Consider the following 16,636-nt stretch of genomic DNA (forward strand, 5'->3'; position numbering starts at 1 on the left):
TGTCTCTCTGTGCAGGCCAAGGCCTAATATATGCCACAGCCTAAAGGCAGCAGAGTTGCAGAGGCTGGAGTGACCACTGGCTATATGCTTGCAGGGTGGTGGGTCTCGGAGGACAACTTCTAACCCTGTTAAAGGCAACACGTGGAGTGCAACTGGCAGTGTGGCATAGCTGGCTCTGGCCTTGGGACTGTGTGTTTTTATTTGATTCATAAAAGGGACACTGGACTGTTTTATCTTTTATCTCTTGATTATTTGTCAATAAATTATCTTTTAGAATTTTATTGACTGTCATCTTTTTGCCCACGACTGAGACGGTTGGTCAGACCTAGTCGACAGGGTCTGGCCACCATAATCTGTAGTGGGCAAAAGCAGGATGACTGATCAGAGGGAATCACAGTCTGGCCCAAATAGAGAAGCACCAGTTTCTAGTGCAGGGTTTAGGCCCTTTGGTATGATCCCTATGTTTAATATGGTCACAACTAAATTTAGAGGGAAGGATTCAGATATTAGTCTAGGTGAATGGAAAAGTAATTTGCAGACAACATTTGCTTTGCAAGGAGTTCCTGTAGATTTAAGAGAAGCGTAATTCACCTGAGCTAATTTTTAATGAGTTAGATAAGTTGTATGGGGATAAAACAACTGCTTCGGTCCTGCGCTCTCAGTTCTTCAATGCTCGTCAAGAAACACATGAAGACATCAGTTCATTTGCACTGAGATTACAAGAACATTTTCTCAGGTTAAAGAGGAAGGACCCTAGAGGTATGAATGACGAAGATATACTTCTCAGAGATCATCTGGTTGAAGGCTTGAGAGACACTGCCCTTAGAGGTGAATTCAGAACAAAAATCCTAATGAATGATCAGTTGACATTTGCAGAAATTAAAGCAGAACTGATCCTGAGGGAACACGTTTATGGTGAAATGGTTGATCCAGTCCAGTGTTTTGCTGCCAAAGGGGAAAGATACAAGACCTGTAATGCTAAGGATATGGAACAGATTAAATCAGAGTTGTGGGAGGACATGAACAAGCAAATGACCACACAATTCAATGATTTATCACAGACTTTGATCAAAGAAATCCGATCAGAACTTCATGAAGCTACACAAAAGACTTTGGACTGGAAACAGACTGACCAGTACAGATCAAGAAAGAAAGGAGGGAGCAGACCCAGAGTTTACTCAAACAGGTATGATGAACAAGGTAGCCCCATCTGTAACACTTGTTCCCAGCCAGGCCACATAGCACGGTTCTGTAAAAGCAAGCTTAGATCTGGATCGTTAAACTAGACGACACCACTGTGGCGGCCCAGACAGTGGGTTGTGTCGATGCCAATGGGCCTCAAACTGATGTGAAAAAACTGATTGCAAAAGTTCCTAAAGTCAGCTTGTGTCTTGATGATGTCCCAATACAGTGTATTCTGGATACTGGATCAAATGTGTCACTGATAAAGAACAGCTACTTCTCTAAACACTTTGGCAGTAATGGTATGGAATTGAAGGATGCAAGCAGCTGGCTGGTGCTCGAGGCTGCTAATGGACTAGCTATTCCATACCTGGGTTATGTATTGCTACATGTGAAGATTGGACAGGTGGAACTCCCTGAATGTGGCTTTTTGGTGATTAAGGACCAATGTTTAACCGACAGTGAAGGCGTCCTGGGTATGAATGTTATTTCACAGTGCTACGAAAAAATGGAGCAGGAGAAGCCATTAGCCCACCTCTCCTCTAGTGGGGCCGAACAGAGTTTGGACTACTGCTTTTCAGATTTGTGCCAGTCAGGCACGGTTTGCAGCTTCAGATGGGTCCACTGGGTATGTACGTACCGTAAATCGCCATCCTATACAGATTCCTCCTCGGAGTGAGATGCTGGTTTGGGGTCGTACGAAGACTGGAGTGGACGGCAGGGATTATCAATGCCTGGTGGAACCTGTCGAGGTGGGTGAAGTCTTAATTGCTAGAACATTATCTACAGTCCATGATGGGAGGCTTTTGATTAGGGTCCAAAACCTTAATGACTCACCAATGTACCTTTACAGACATCAGAAGTTGGCTAAGACTTTTATTATTGACCCAGCAGATATCATACAAGAGAATAGTGTGAACATGACTCGTGTTGGTGTAAACACAGTTAGAGTGAGTATGGACCAAACGCAAGCCCTGCCCAAGGAGAAATGCATGTTCCCTGATTTAACTGGTCTTCATTTGTCCACAGAGGAATTGGAGAAACAGCAGGCTTTATTGCATGAGCACTGAGCAGTGTTCGCTGTGCATGAGGAAGATTATGGATTGACAAGCACCATGCAGCATTCAATTCCTACGGGCAATGCTGCACCAGTCCGTGAGCGCTATAGACAAATTCCACCAAAGTTATATCAGGAGGTGAAGAGTTTGATTCAAGGTATGTTGGATGCTAACATCATTGTGCCTAGTTGCAGTCCATGGGCTTCTCCGATTGTCTTAGTCCGTAAGAAGGATGGGACACTTAGATTTTGTGTGGATTATCGTAAACTTAATGCTGTGACCCATAAAGATGCTTACCCTCTTCCAAGAATAGAAGAGTCACTTGCCAGTTTGGGTAACGCAAAGTATTTTTCCACACTTGATCTTGCCAGTGGATATTGGCAGGTTGAGGTGTCCCCACCAGACAGAGAAAAAACAGCCTTCACTACACCTATGGGTTTGTTTGAATTCACCAGAATGCCCTTTGGCTTGTCAAACGCACCAGCCACCTTCCAAAGGTTGATGCATGTATGTGTGAGGGAAGAAAACTTACAGTCTGTACTTGTCTACTTAGATGATGTAATAATCTATTCTCCAGATTTTGACACCCACTTGATTCATTTGGATGCAGTCCTTGGTAAACTGTCCAAGCATGGCCTCAAATTAAAACCCAAGAAGTGCTGTCTTCTAAAACCAGAGGTTCAGTATTTGGGCCATCGTGTTTCAGCAAAAGGGATTGCTCCAGACCCTGACAAGATTAAATGTATTCAAGAATGGCCTATTCCAACTACTGTGAAACAATTACAGTCATTTCTGGGTCTGGCAGGCTATTATCGGAGATTCGTGAAAGATTTTGCAAGAATTGCCCAACCATTAAATCAGATATTAGTTGGAGCATCACAAAATTCTAAGAGGAAGGATGTTCCCTTGTCCTCTAAATGGAACCCTACATGTGACACAGCCTTTAGTGCTTTAAAAATGGCTCTGACATCTGCACCAGTGTTGGCTTTTGCTGATTTTAATCTACCCTTCATCTTGTATACAGATGCCAGCAACCAGGGCTTGGGAGCCGTACTTGCACAAGTTCAGGATGGAAAAGAGAGAGTAATTGCTTTTGCTAGTAGGAGTTTGAGCCCTTCTGAGAAGAATGATAAGAACTATAGCTCCTTTAAACTTGAATTTCTGGCCTTGACCCGGGCCGTAACCAAGAAATTTGCTGAATATCTGTATTGTGTACCCTTTACAGTTTACACAGACAATAACCCTTTGGTACATTTGAGTTCAGCTAAACTTGGTAGCTTAGAGCAGAGATCGGCAGCACGCCTGGCTAGTTTTCAATTTGAGATCAAATATAGGCCAGGGCGTATTAATCAGAGTGCAGACGCACTATCCAGATATCCATCACCTGTAGTATTGGAGGCTACAGAGGGACAAAGGGAAGAAGTAGAGGTTCCATCCTTTAAACAGGTTGAAGTAAATGCGGTCAAAGCAATGTGTGTTGGCGTAAGCAACTCTAACCAGGAGGGTTTACAAAATGTAAACTGTGGTGTGCCTCTGTTTCCTGAACGTACGCCATCTCAGTGGTCTGCCTTGCAAGGGGAGGACCCAACACTAAGAAGGGTGGCCTGGTATCTACGGAGGGGCCATCAGCCAAATAAGCGTGAGAGGGAACAGGAGTCTAAACCTGTTCTCTGTCTTTTGCGGCACTGGGAACGACTGTCACTAAAAGATGGAGTGTTGTGTCGGACATCACATGATATCAAGGAGGTTGATCCAGTAGTTCAACTTTTGGTTCCTGAGGGTGAGAAGTGTTCTATATGGCAACTGTATCATGAATATGCAGGACACTGGGGCCCAGAAAAAACAATATCCCTGATTAAAAGAAGATATTTCTGGCCCAAATTAAATGCTGATGTTATAAGTTGGTGTTCCCAATGTAAGGCCTGTGTCCTGCATAAAGCGGCTGCTGCAAAACATGCTCCTTTGATTCCCATTAAGACATCTGCTCCCATGGAACTGTTGTCTGTAGACTTTTTGTCTATAGGTGGTCCAGAAGATCTGTATCATAATGTTTTGGTCATGGTGGATCACTTCAGTAAATTTGCTTGGGCTGCAGTTACAAAAGACCAGACTGCAGTGACAACAGCTAAAGCACTTTGGAGCAAGGTAATTCAGCCCTTCGGTGCACCGAGACGACTGCTGTCAGACCAAGATCCTAACTTTGAATCGCAACTAGTGCATGAGCTGTGTGAATTGTATGGCATAAAGAAGGATCATACAACACCCTATCACCCAGCTGGAAATGGGGCCTGTGAACGGCTTAACCGGACTCTTCTGGGGCTGCTGGGCACATTAGGTGAAGAGAGGCGAAACTGGCGAGATCACCTGCCTGAGATGATCCAGGTATATAACAATACAGTGCACAGTTCTACAGGATATTCACCACATTATTTGATGTTTGGAAGGCATGGATTTCTTCCCCAGGATCGGCTGATGGGCCTTACTGAAAATGTGGGCTGCTCTTCCGTGAGCAACTGGGTGCAATGCCATCAGAGACGGCTGCAGTATGCCTTCCAAAAAGCTCAAGACCATAGAGACTCTGAAATGTCCCGGCAAAAGAAATATTATGACCTGAAAACAGATGCTCTTCCATTGCTGCCTGGAGAGAGAGTATTGTTACAGGACTTGAGAGCAAGGGGCCGAGGTAAGTTGGCAGATAGGTGGGAGCAGCGACCTTATGTTGTCATAAAACAAGCAGATCCTGATTTGCCGGTGTATGTGATTAGACAAGAAGGGGGAAATGTTGAGAAAGTGATGCATCGTAACTTAATGAGACCTTGTTTGTTACCTATGCAACAAGATATGCAGAACTCTAAGAGTGAGGTGGAGACAGCCAGGCAGGAAGATTTAAAAACTGGAAATGCATTGCCACACACTGGTAGATCTTCAGCTGCCCCACCCTGGGTTGGGTTTTGGCTTCCTACAGAAATCCCTCTCGAGGCTGGCCCAAAAGGCATCGAGACAGGACCCATTCATCAAGAACCCAGACGGTCAACAAGAACAACCAAAGGACTGCCTCCACAGAGATTTGGAGACTAATATTTATAGATTACATGGTCATTGGGACAATGACCATTTCAGCAGGGAGGGGTGTAACATGGTAGACTAATGTGCCTGTGTTAATTCAGCTCCATATTACTGTGTGAAGTTGCACTGGGTTGAGAGTGGTTGTGTGTGTGTGTGTGTTACATTTTTGATGAGCCAATGGCTGGAATGGGGTTGGACGAATTAGAGGCAGGTGTACTTCATTGCACTGATACACTGGTCTACTTATAGCCCACACTACAAACACTGCTGTGTCGTTTTGTCTCTCTGTGCAGGTATGTAATGTGATGAAATTGGATATGTTTGGGATGGATGGGTTTTGTGCTATGACTTCTATTGTGAAAGTGTCGTTTTGTCTCTCTGTGCAGGCCAGGGCCTAATATATGCCACAGCCTAAAGGCAGCAGAGTTGCAGAGGCTGGAGTGACCACTGGCTATATGCTTGCAGGGTGGTGGGTCTCGGAGGACAACTTCTAACCCTGTTAAAGGCAACACGTGGAGTGCAACTGGCAGTGTGGCATAGCTGGCTCTGGCCTTGGGACTGTGTGTTTTTATTTGATTCATAAAAGGGACACTGGACTGTTTTATCTTTTATCTCTTGATTATTTGTCAATAAATTATCTTTTAGAATTTTATTGGGCAGAGCACTCCCACCAAAGTGTTTGTGAGGTCAGGCCCTGTAAGCAGGTGCATGTTCAGCAAGGTGTCTTGATATTGTGCAGAGCAATCAAAGACTACACGTATCTTGCCGGGCTTTTGAGGGTAGTATACCCCATGCTTCAAAATGTGGCCATGCCCTTGCAGTGTCTGGAGTAGGAATATGACTAAGATTAGTAGGTATAAAGCCCCATGTGGAAACAACTGCCACAGTGAGTTCCTTCTTGGAAAATAGTCCTCTTATTTGCAGAGCTTCAAGTTTTGTGCATGGTACAGTGGTTTTCTTGAATGACATTGTAGAGAGATTGAGCTTAACTTGGGTTTTGGTTGTGTCCAAGTTATTTGCTACTTCATTAAGAATAAATGAAGAATCACTCTGTGTGTCGAGCAGAGCGTAGATCAGTATTTCTTTAATTGGCTCATTTTGTGTGGATACGTAGACTGGTTCTATTGCAGATGTCTGTGTGTTTTTCCTTTTATGAGTCACTCTATTAGAGGTGGTCTCATCGACTGTGTCTTGTGACTGTGTTACCTGATGCTGGGTTTCCTTCAGTTCAAGATGTCTCTCCAGAGCCAGGGCAATTATAAAGGACAACCTCCATCCCAACCACCACCTCTTCAACATCCTGCCCTCTGGAAAAAGGCTCAGATTCATCAGGTGCAAAACCAACAGACTAAAGAACAGCTTCTTCCCGTGGGCTGTCAGAACTATTAATGGTAACTAAGAGTGTGTAAAGACTTCCCCAACACATCCACCCTGACACTGCTGTTGATCATCTATGTGCAATATCTCAGTCTATCCATGTTCTGTGCAATATTTTTGGCTCAAGTGCAATTATTTTGGTCCCAGTCTGTTTCAGTGTTTCCTACAAATATACCATGTATATAGTTCCACTCACACATGTATGTATGTGTGTGTGTGTGTGTGTGTGTGTGTGTGTGTATATAGATATAGATATAGATATATACATACATATACACTGCTTTTTATTTTATTTTATTCTATTTATTTATTTTCCACCTTCGATGTATATTGGTTTCTCTTTTTCTTACTGTAGCACCTTTGTGGTCCAGCTACCCAATTTCGCTGTGCAAGAAACTGCACAATGACAATAAAAAGCTCTAAGTCTAAGTTCACTTGTTGCTCTTTAGGCAGTTCTTTCTTTGTCTTTCTTCATGCAGGCATGTAGGATGCCGTTTTGCGCATGTGTTGCATGTCATCTTGCTGCAGTTCTTGGGGAGATGGCCACTATTTAAACAGCCAAGACATAATTTTTCACCTTGAATGAACTCTCTCAGCGACTGGTTTCTCAGTGAACTTATCACACTTGTGTCCTGCTTTTTCACAAAACACACAAGACACCATGTTTCTTTCAGTAGAGTTAGTTGTGAAGATTTTCGCTGTATCTTGTCTCTTATGAATGGGTGTAGGTTGAGATTGTGTCTTTGGTTTGTCAAAGTCACTTTCTCATATGGGTTGGTATGATGTAATGGGATTACATGCAGTACTTACCTCCATTGACAGGAATGTCACAAAGTAACTGAAACGTGGGAACCTTTTGTGCTCCAGCTGGTACTCTGTAGCCTTTCGGTTCCATCTGTTACTTAACCAGTCTGGTAGTTTAGCAGCAAGTCTTTGATTCTCAATACCATCACTGAGGATGTTCAGATTCTCGTTATTAGTCACTGCAGATTGGCAGCTTTGTAAAAAACTTTCTTAACTCTGCACTATCCTTTCCTGTGACCTTTGGCCAGGTGTGTAACTTGTCTCTAAAGGCCTTAGCAATGACAAAAGGCTCTCCATAACGTTCATTGAGCATATTCCATGCTGCCTCATATGAATCTTCAGAGCCAATCAGAAAATAGCCATCTAAGGCTTCCTTAACAGAGCCACCAATATACTTCCCTAGGAAAAATATCTTTTCTGCAGTGGAAATGTTGTTTCTCTCTGTCCCAACAGAGAGACAGAGACAGCTTCCCCTTTGCCATTCTAGCCTGAAATGTACCATCTTGTAATTACTATAATTTTGCATTTATACAGATTAAGGATGAATATTCACCTCACAATTATGTATTAAGCAATAATCCAGGTCGAAACTCCGCTGCGGATCCCAAAGTCAAAGGAACTCTGCAGCATCACTGAGAGTTACAAACTGTCTAAATTCTTTCATCTTTAATAAAATGATCAGTGTGGCTGAGTTAGAAGTTAGCTCGCTGGTTTCCTCCTGCATTCCAACATAAATGAAGACAGCAAACTAAACAGCAGTGACGTTTGTAGGGTTACTGAAGTTGGGCTAGCTGGAATATAATGATGTGCTACGTGATCGCTAGCGACACAGCTATGTTAGCATAACATAAACACAGTGAAGCTGGAGGATGAACGCTAACTTTTTTCCACTTGATAAAAGTTAATGCAGGGTTTCTGATGGTTAGGCCAACAGTGATCACTGACTGTTTTTAGGGGCTTGTTCAGATTAAATAGAACAAGATAAAAAGCATTAAAACATTTTAGCAGCACAACAGGCTTAATAAACAACGAGTAGTTTGGGCCCGGAAGCAGGATTCATACATCATCACTTAAAGACCAGCTCTCGGGGCAGAGATAGCTTAGTAGATGCCACATGATCGGAAGGTTGGACGTTCAAATCCAATGAACAGCGGCCATCCTGGATTTGTAGCTGCCCACTGCATCACTGAGTGAATGGGTTAAATGCAGAGGACTAAGCATTTTCCTACAGGATTAATAAAGTATACATAAACAATGAGATTCAAGATACGGCAAATTCGATAATATTCGACACATCTGTAAAGCAGAAATATCAGTAAAATACACAGAAAGTAATATGACTGAAATATTAATAAAAATAACTTAATATGAATGAATGAATGAAGAATAGCACACTTTCTGTCAACACCATTAGAAAAAGGGTCAACACCGTCAGACAAAAATCCTGATGGTGTTGACATCTGATGGTGCTGACAAAATACCCTACTTTCTCTCATAACACATGTTTTTAAGACAGAAGCCACCTTGTTTTTCATCATTTGCTTATGGCCTCCACAATCTACCTAAATGAAGCTCTTTTACAAAAAAAATAATTAAATCTTCCATTACATCGACTTTGGTGTTGATGCACTATGGTTGTGACACAGAGTTTTATCAGAAAGGTGTGTCATGGAGTCCGGTGACTCCACACATCTACACAACACTTACAAAATATCACCTCAGGACAGTGGGAAGCTTGAAGACCCTTTGTGAAAGCTCAGAAATGCCGAGTCACCAACAAAAACTTCGACGCTTCGACGGCAAGAAGGCGCTAGCAAGGAAACCTCTGCGAAAGCTAATGATGTACACCCGCCCTCACCTCCAATGTCGGATACTATTCAGACTGCTACAACTGAACAAATGGCCAAAGACTTTGCAAGTATTTACGTGCTACTTAAGGAAACCTCCGAGGCACAAGAGAGCAAGCTGAATGCTATCCAAACTGCTACGAGGGCAGTGGAGGCTAAGCTAGCGGATATGGTTACTCGAATAAGCAACGCTGAGTCTCGTCTGGATTTCCTTGAGGATGCTAGCAGAACGCTAAAGGAAAATCCTCCTGCTACTAGTGACGAGGTGAACGCTCTACGACAGAAATTAGACGACCTCGAAAACAGAGGACGGAGACACAACCTGCGCTTTGCCGGCTTTCCAGAGGGCTGCGAGGGTTCGGACGCTCTAGCATTCATGGGCAACACGATCCCACAACTCCTGAAGGTCGACTTCCCGGGCGGGCTAGAGATTGGGGTGGCTGTAGCTCAGGTGGCAGAGCAGGTCAGCCACTAATCAGAAGGTCGGTGGTTCGATCCCAGGCTGCCTCCTGGCTGCATGCCAAATATCCTTGGGCAAGATACTAACCCCATGTTTGCCTACTGGTGGTCAGAGGGCCCGGTGGCGCCAGTGTCCGGCAGCCTCGCCTCTGTCAGTGCGCCCCAGGGCAGCTTGCCATTGCCAGTGTGTGAATGGGTGAATGACTGAATGTAGTGTAAAGCGCTTTGGGGTCCTTAGGGACTGAGTAAAGCGCTATACAAATGCAGGCCATTTACTATTGACTGCGCACACCGCAGCCTGGCGAGACCTGACGGTCATCCCCCGAGGGTCATCATCGTCCGATTTCTGCGGTTCCAGGACAGGGAACGGATCGTGGAAGCTGCGCGGAGGCTGGGGCAGCTGAGCTGGAATGGCCACCGCATTATGATCTTCCCTGACTACTCCAAACTTGTCACGGACAAACGAGCGGCATTTAATCCCTGTAAACGGCTGCTGCACGAAAGGAAGATAAAGTTCTCCCTACTGTTCCCAGCGGTGCTGGTGCTGAAAATGACGGAGGGCAGACGTGAGTTTACCGACCCAAAAAAAGCCCAGGACTACATTCTGTCTTTACCTTAAGGGAGTTATTTACAGTCAGGGCTTGGATTTAAACACTACCCTTTTTCTTTTCCTTTTTTTTTTTCTGCCCTAGCATTAATTAACACGCTATACACGATATACTTTGCACCTCCTAACTGTTTAGTTTCAATATTATAGGGCTTCGCAGTTTTATTTGATTTATTCAGTTGTGCTACCTTTGAGAATACGACACAATCTGTTTGGTAGAGAAGCTCCTCTTTTAGTAATTCAGTTGTTATGAAGCCCTTTTCAGTTTGTCAGGGGACAGTTCTAACCTATGGAACGCCAGGACTGCCATAATGAATTACTTAAATACACCATTAAATAATTAATTAAATGTGGCAATAATTAATTAAAATTGGAATTAATTAAATAAATAAATAGTTATGACACATGTAATTAATTAATTATTGACACATTTAATTAATTATTTATGTATTTCACATTTTAATTAATTATTGACACATTTAATTAATTATTGACACATTTAATTAATTATTTATGTATTTCACATTTTAATTAATTATTGACACATTTAATTAATTATTTAATGATATATTTATTTATTTCATTTTGGCAGTCCTGGCGCCTGGCTCTCATCATGAATTAATTTTATCTGTCAGCCTCACCCATCAAACTCAGGGGGCGGGGTTAACGCTGATCGAGTCAAAACCATTGCTTTGGCCTGGTGGCCATTGTTTATAGCCCACAACAACCAGCAGAACTGAACTTTGAAAAACCCTGTTTGTGTGTCACCAAATACAGTTTTAATATTTTTTTTAGCCGAGAATGTAGTGGTTTAATCTTCATATGTCTGGTCGGTTTGTCAAGATACAGCCTCTTTGCAAAAGTGCTTCGATGATTTCGGAGATGTCTGCCCAGTCTCATGGCAAAGCGTGGGATAGACCCGCTCCCTCGCAAGCAATCAGCTGTTATTACCGCCGACAAAGTGCAGGCCCCGGTACACAGCTGTAATAACCCCCGCTGACACGGACTTCTTTTACTGAGGTTATTTATCGGGTTTTATTTCCTGATGTTCGTATGTGTCCTACGTGTTTCAGTCGCCAATTCTGAATTATAACTAACATTAAAACATGTTTAAGGAGGAGAGAGAGCAAATAAATTCGATTAACAGCTGATCTTTGGGTTTCTGTTCAGTAATCTGTGTGACCTGCGTATAAACGCATACAAGAGATAACGTTGGTGTTTCCGTCATGTAGTAACTGATGGCTTTAACTGTACAAAGGTTGTTCGACACTATGAAACACATAAAGACTTCATGATGTTCGGCTAATATTTTTATTGTGAATATTAATCATGAGGGTAAACGGACCTGTACACCACGGAGCGAGGTCAGCATCTCCACGATATCTTCAGCTCTCTGAGTTAACCCAGAGTTTCTCAGCTGACTATCTAACTGTCATCTACGAATATGTCACGGGTCATATCAATATGATTTTACAGAAAAGCATCCTTAATACTGCCAACTATTCCAGAGACTTGAAAATCTACAGCATAAAGAACACAAAAATATAGCAGTCTAACGCAACACTGTAACAGAGATGAACCGTCAGTTTGTCGCAGATCAAAGTGGAAAGAAAGTGATCGGTTGAACAGGTGTTCGTGATCTGTGTTATCTGCATTTTCATCAGTGTAAGACTCAGCAGCAGATTAGAATAACACTTATACATTTAATAAATTACCAAATGAATCCACGATCGAACCTGTTCCGACAGTTTGAGTTTGTATTCCCTCAGCTGCAGACTCGCTGCTGTTTAAATGTTTGAGAGGAAGATTAGATATAAAGCAAACGTCAAACATAGACTCAGTCTGCGTTCACATTTGATATGAGGCCAGGACGGATAATGGCTGTGTCCTGTTTTAAGATCATACATGTAAAATTGTTGTCCAGCCGCTCCGAGTTAACTGAAGTTAACTTGGATAAATTATAGTTAAGGAGTATCACAGATAACACCCACGTGAGCTGTGTGACTGTTCACCACTACACTGAAATCAGTAGGCTATTACTGAAATACACCTGCTATTTCATATAAATAGGGAGGTCCTACTAACATGTTTAGTTTTAAAGGACACCTTCCTGCCTTTAGTCTCATTCATGAGCAGTATTAGTTTTCTTCTAACATCCAGAAGTCTGCACGATGTGTTTCATAGTTTGTAACAAACCTTTGACAGTTAAACACAACATGACCGAAAAAGCAAAAAAAATAAATAAATGAATAAAAAGAGAGAGAGAAAAAAATCACACAAATTATATGTTAACCTCATTTATTTTTAGTTAAGTAAACTCTAAAAATTCTAACAGATAGCTGGTGCTTAGAATACAGTTGAATAACTATTAAAAAACAGATGATATAATATTTCTGTCCAGGTTGCAGTCTGCATTATGAACATGCTGTTGCAAACTCTGCTCCTCTCGGTGGAAATGCGCCTTCTCTTTCCTCTTTGTATAAAAACATTTTAAAAGTCAGTTTAATCTCAAAATTCACTGTTAAATCCGAAACACACCAAATAAAGAAAAGCGAATAGTTCAGTCTAACACATGTGCCAGTGAACCATTAAACGTCTGTAAAACTCTGCAGTTATGAAACGTAACTTTAACCTCAGCCAAACTGATTTGCTCAGTTGTAAATAAAACAGCAAAGTAAACGTGACCCGACAGACAAAACCTGAGTGAATTAAGTCCAGCGTTTAACCGCTGAGAGCTAAAACTCAGGTGAGGTTTCAAAGCTGTGTGCGGTGATTGGACATCAGCCGCTGATAAAGTGGCTTCGCCTATAAAGTGCTCTGTAAGGAAACAAGCTCCAGCAGCTCTGCGCTCGGGAGAAATACTATATTTACTTATCTTATGCAGAAAAATGCGCTGACATTGCGTTATATCGAGCACCGGCTGCCCAGTTAAACTGTGACGATCACCAGGTAACGTGGGCGTGTTTCTTGAATTAGCAGCAGGTGTTAAACAGCTGACAGGTGAGGAGGACGCATGCAGGTAAACTGAGGGTCTGTTGAGCTGATCGCTGGTGTCGTGAGAAACATGTCAGCTCGTTCTTTATGTTACAGAAGCACAGACACACAAGACCAGGCGGAAAGAGACGATCGTTCGGTGAAAATGAGAATCTGCGAATGCAACATGTGGAACACGGAGAGTGAATATGTAAACAAACCGGTTGACGTAACCCCCTCGGTGCACTCTGCATGCTGACTGTTAGCAGAGCAGTGAAATCTCTGAAAACATCTGAGCACTTTTGCAAACATGTTGTATGTTGACAACCTGACCAGACATGTGAAGATTACGGCGCGACATTCGTGGCTAAAACACTGTTAAAAGTGTAGTTGGTGACAGAAAAACGGGGTATTTTAAAACTACACCACCACCATTGCTGCCTGTGATTTGAAATGCATTCTGGGATACCTGGCTGCCTCAAGTCTACAGAAGCAATCGATTATCTAGGATCGACCTGTTTTGACTTACTTTGCACGGCAACCAATCAAATGTTAGAGAAGCTGCATGGGCAGCGTTAACCCCGCCCCCTGAGTTTGATGGGTGAGGCTGACAGATAAAATTAATTCATGATGAGAGCCAGGCGCCAGGACTGCCAAAATGAAATAAATAAATATATCATTAAATAATTAATTAAATGTGTCAATAATTAATTAAAATGTGAAATACATAAATAATTAATTAAATGTGTCAATAATTAATTAATTAAATGTGTCAATAATTAATTAAAATGTGAAATACATAAATAATTAATTAAATGTGTCAATAATTAATTAATTACATGTGTCATAACCAATGTTCCCTCTAATTTTTCATGTGTCTGAGCGAACACACAAAATCCCTGAGCGATCCCTTGGACCACTGTGAGCGACATCAGACGTGTGCACTGTGGTCACGCCAGCGTCGAATCCATCTAAGTTACATGGTTTATTAAAATAATCAAATTACAGCATTTACATTTATGTTAGACTACTTTTAATTAACTGCTTTAGCCCACTTACAATGAAATTTTTTTTAAAAAAAAAATCTTGTTCATGACCTGTGTAGTACGCAGTGTTGGGAAGGTTACTTTTAAAATGTATTCCATTACAGAATACCGAATACATGCCCCAAAATGTATTCTGTAACGTATTCCGTTACGTTACTCAATGAGGGTAACGTATTCTGAATACTTTGGATTACTTAATATATTATCATGCTGTTTACAACTACATGAATGTACTATTGCTGTGATTTATTACTGTTACTGAAGGTCCGCGGCTCCGAACCGTAGTAAAGGGACCTCTGGCTAATACGGTGGGTTCCATGTCGGGCTCGTAGCTGAAAACTAGCTTTACTTTGTTGTCTGGGTCAACTTTGCTAGCGAGAGACAGAGAGAGGCGTTGAAAGGCTGCTCCAACGGAACTTATTTTTTCCGGAGGAAAACACGAACACAGTGTACAGTCGAGTCTTAATAGCTTACTTACAACTGGGCTCGTCAGGCACTCTTCTTGGCTACAGTGGTTATTATTATATTTACATGCTTCCAGCTCCCGTTTTTGCTCCGTGACAGCTCGGACTTTTCCTTTCTCTCCCTCCCTCGCTCACAGACACATAACGTGTATGGCAGTCCATTCTCCCTGCAGCACGGACTACACTGCCCATGAGGCTACATTCTTTAGGGCCATGCCTGTAGCATTCTGCCTATTAGCTTAGCACAACAACAAAAAAGCGCTCTCTCACCCAGGAAACACGCAGAGAGAGAGAGCGTCACCCTGTAACCATGGCAACCGTAACGCTGCCGCCTGGAACAACAGAGCGTAGCTGTCAAACAAACCCAAACAGTCCTGACCCGCCACAATATGAAACAGGAAAGTACCGCCGTGTAATCCATTTATTTCAACAAAGTAACTGTATTCTGAATACCACCTTTTTAAACGGTAACTGTAACGGAATACAGTTACTCATATTTTGTATTTTAAATACGTAACGGCGGTACATGTATTCCGTTACTCCCCAACACTGGTAGTACGCTAACACTATTGGAAGTAAAAATAACTTGAACTCCAATTTTGAAAACACAACTTTCTTTTCTTTAAAAAAAAAAATAAAACTCTGACTTGTATAATGAGTATGAGTCTGTGGTCTGGGAGAGAGTCCTGTAACTCTCTGTCTGCCAAATACAGTATATAATGACCAGTGTAATTATATAGTTGCTTCTTCAAAAAAGTTACTGAGTTTTGCAAACAACAAAGTTTTTTGCAGCTGTTTACCTAAAAATGCAGCCAAGGTGTTTTTTAAACAAACATTTCAAAATATTTACAGAACAATCAGCTGTTCTGCATCAAATTTGATGCCACACAAATTATTTGTGCCACTCCAAAAAATAATTTCTGTCCACTATGAGATAAAGGAGAACAACAGCCTGATACCTGCAGGCCTGACAACAGGAGATGTATCACTCCTGTAACACCTAGCAACTAAATGCCATGTTTTGATTGGTCGACATGGTACATTTTTCGACCAATGGGAAAGGGCGGGGTGTTTCGGTTTCGTCTTTGCTCACAGGCGGAGGGTGCTTTCGAGCGTTTTCCTTATAAAACGCCGTTTTTACTGTTTCTTCCCGCAGTAAATATAAACAACGATCGTATTCAGGAAGAAAACCAAACATTGCAGATATTTTTATCATAACTCTGGTTTTATGTGGCCTATCAACACAATTTAAAAACTGGTATAAAGTCCACACTTTTCTTCAATTGTTCCGTCTGTCCTGCTCACATCTCCAATGGTTGTACACGTTGTCATTAACGTGGCTTCACTCCACATCAGCCACGCCGCTTTGCTAGCTAAAACACCGGTGTCGGCAAATATTTACTTTAATTTCAATTCAGGTTAGATTTTTTTTTTGTGCGCAACGCAGATTTTCTCTGCGCAGAGACCGTACCAACAGTGCGCAATTGCGCACGTGCGCAGCTTAGAGGGAACATTGGTCATAACTATTTATTTAATTAATTAATTCCAATTTTAATTAATTATTGCCACATTTAATTAATTATTTAATGGTGTATTTAAGTAATTCATTATGGCAGTCCTGGCGTTCCATACTAACCAACCTGCATAGAGGTCTGTTCAGTTAGCTAAGTCCCGGAATGACTGTTTTCTTCATATTACATCGACTTAATATGCTGCTGCTGCTGGCAACAGGTCCTGTTTATGACTGTTCGAC

The 16,636-nt window shown here is 42.0% G+C and overlaps 1 protein-coding gene across 1 annotated transcript; it reads left to right on the top strand.

Moving 5' to 3' along the window:
* The first annotated feature begins 2,297 nt into the window (after positions 1-2,297).
* On the top strand, positions 2,298-5,750 carry thy1 (Thy-1 cell surface antigen). Its single transcript, XM_063494042.1, has 3 exons — positions 2,298-3,171; positions 3,265-3,445; positions 5,693-5,750. Exons 1-3 carry the CDS (start codon positions 2,298-2,300, stop codon positions 5,748-5,750), a joined length of 1,113 nt encoding a protein of 370 aa, XP_063350112.1.
* Positions 5,751-16,636: the final 10,886 nt, after the last annotated feature.

Source organism: Pelmatolapia mariae, linkage group LG14, assembly GCF_036321145.2.
Source record: "Pelmatolapia mariae isolate MD_Pm_ZW linkage group LG14, Pm_UMD_F_2, whole genome shotgun sequence".
In the NCBI taxonomy this organism is placed as follows: domain Eukaryota; kingdom Metazoa; phylum Chordata; class Actinopteri; order Cichliformes; family Cichlidae; genus Pelmatolapia; species Pelmatolapia mariae.

Excerpts from the sequence above, each read along its gene's own strand:
- thy1 (XM_063494042.1), top strand. The coding sequence starts at position 2,298 with ATGCAGCATTCAATTCCTACGGGCAATGCTGCACCAGTCCGTGAGCGC. Across the intron at positions 3,172-3,264 it reads CTCTAAATGGAACCCTACAT|ATGCCAGCAACCAGGGCTTG; the intron begins GTGACACAGCCT and ends TCTTGTATACAG. Across the intron at positions 3,446-5,692 it reads AAGAAATTTGCTGAATATCT|GCCAGGGCCTAATATATGCC; the intron begins GTATTGTGTACC and ends CTCTCTGTGCAG.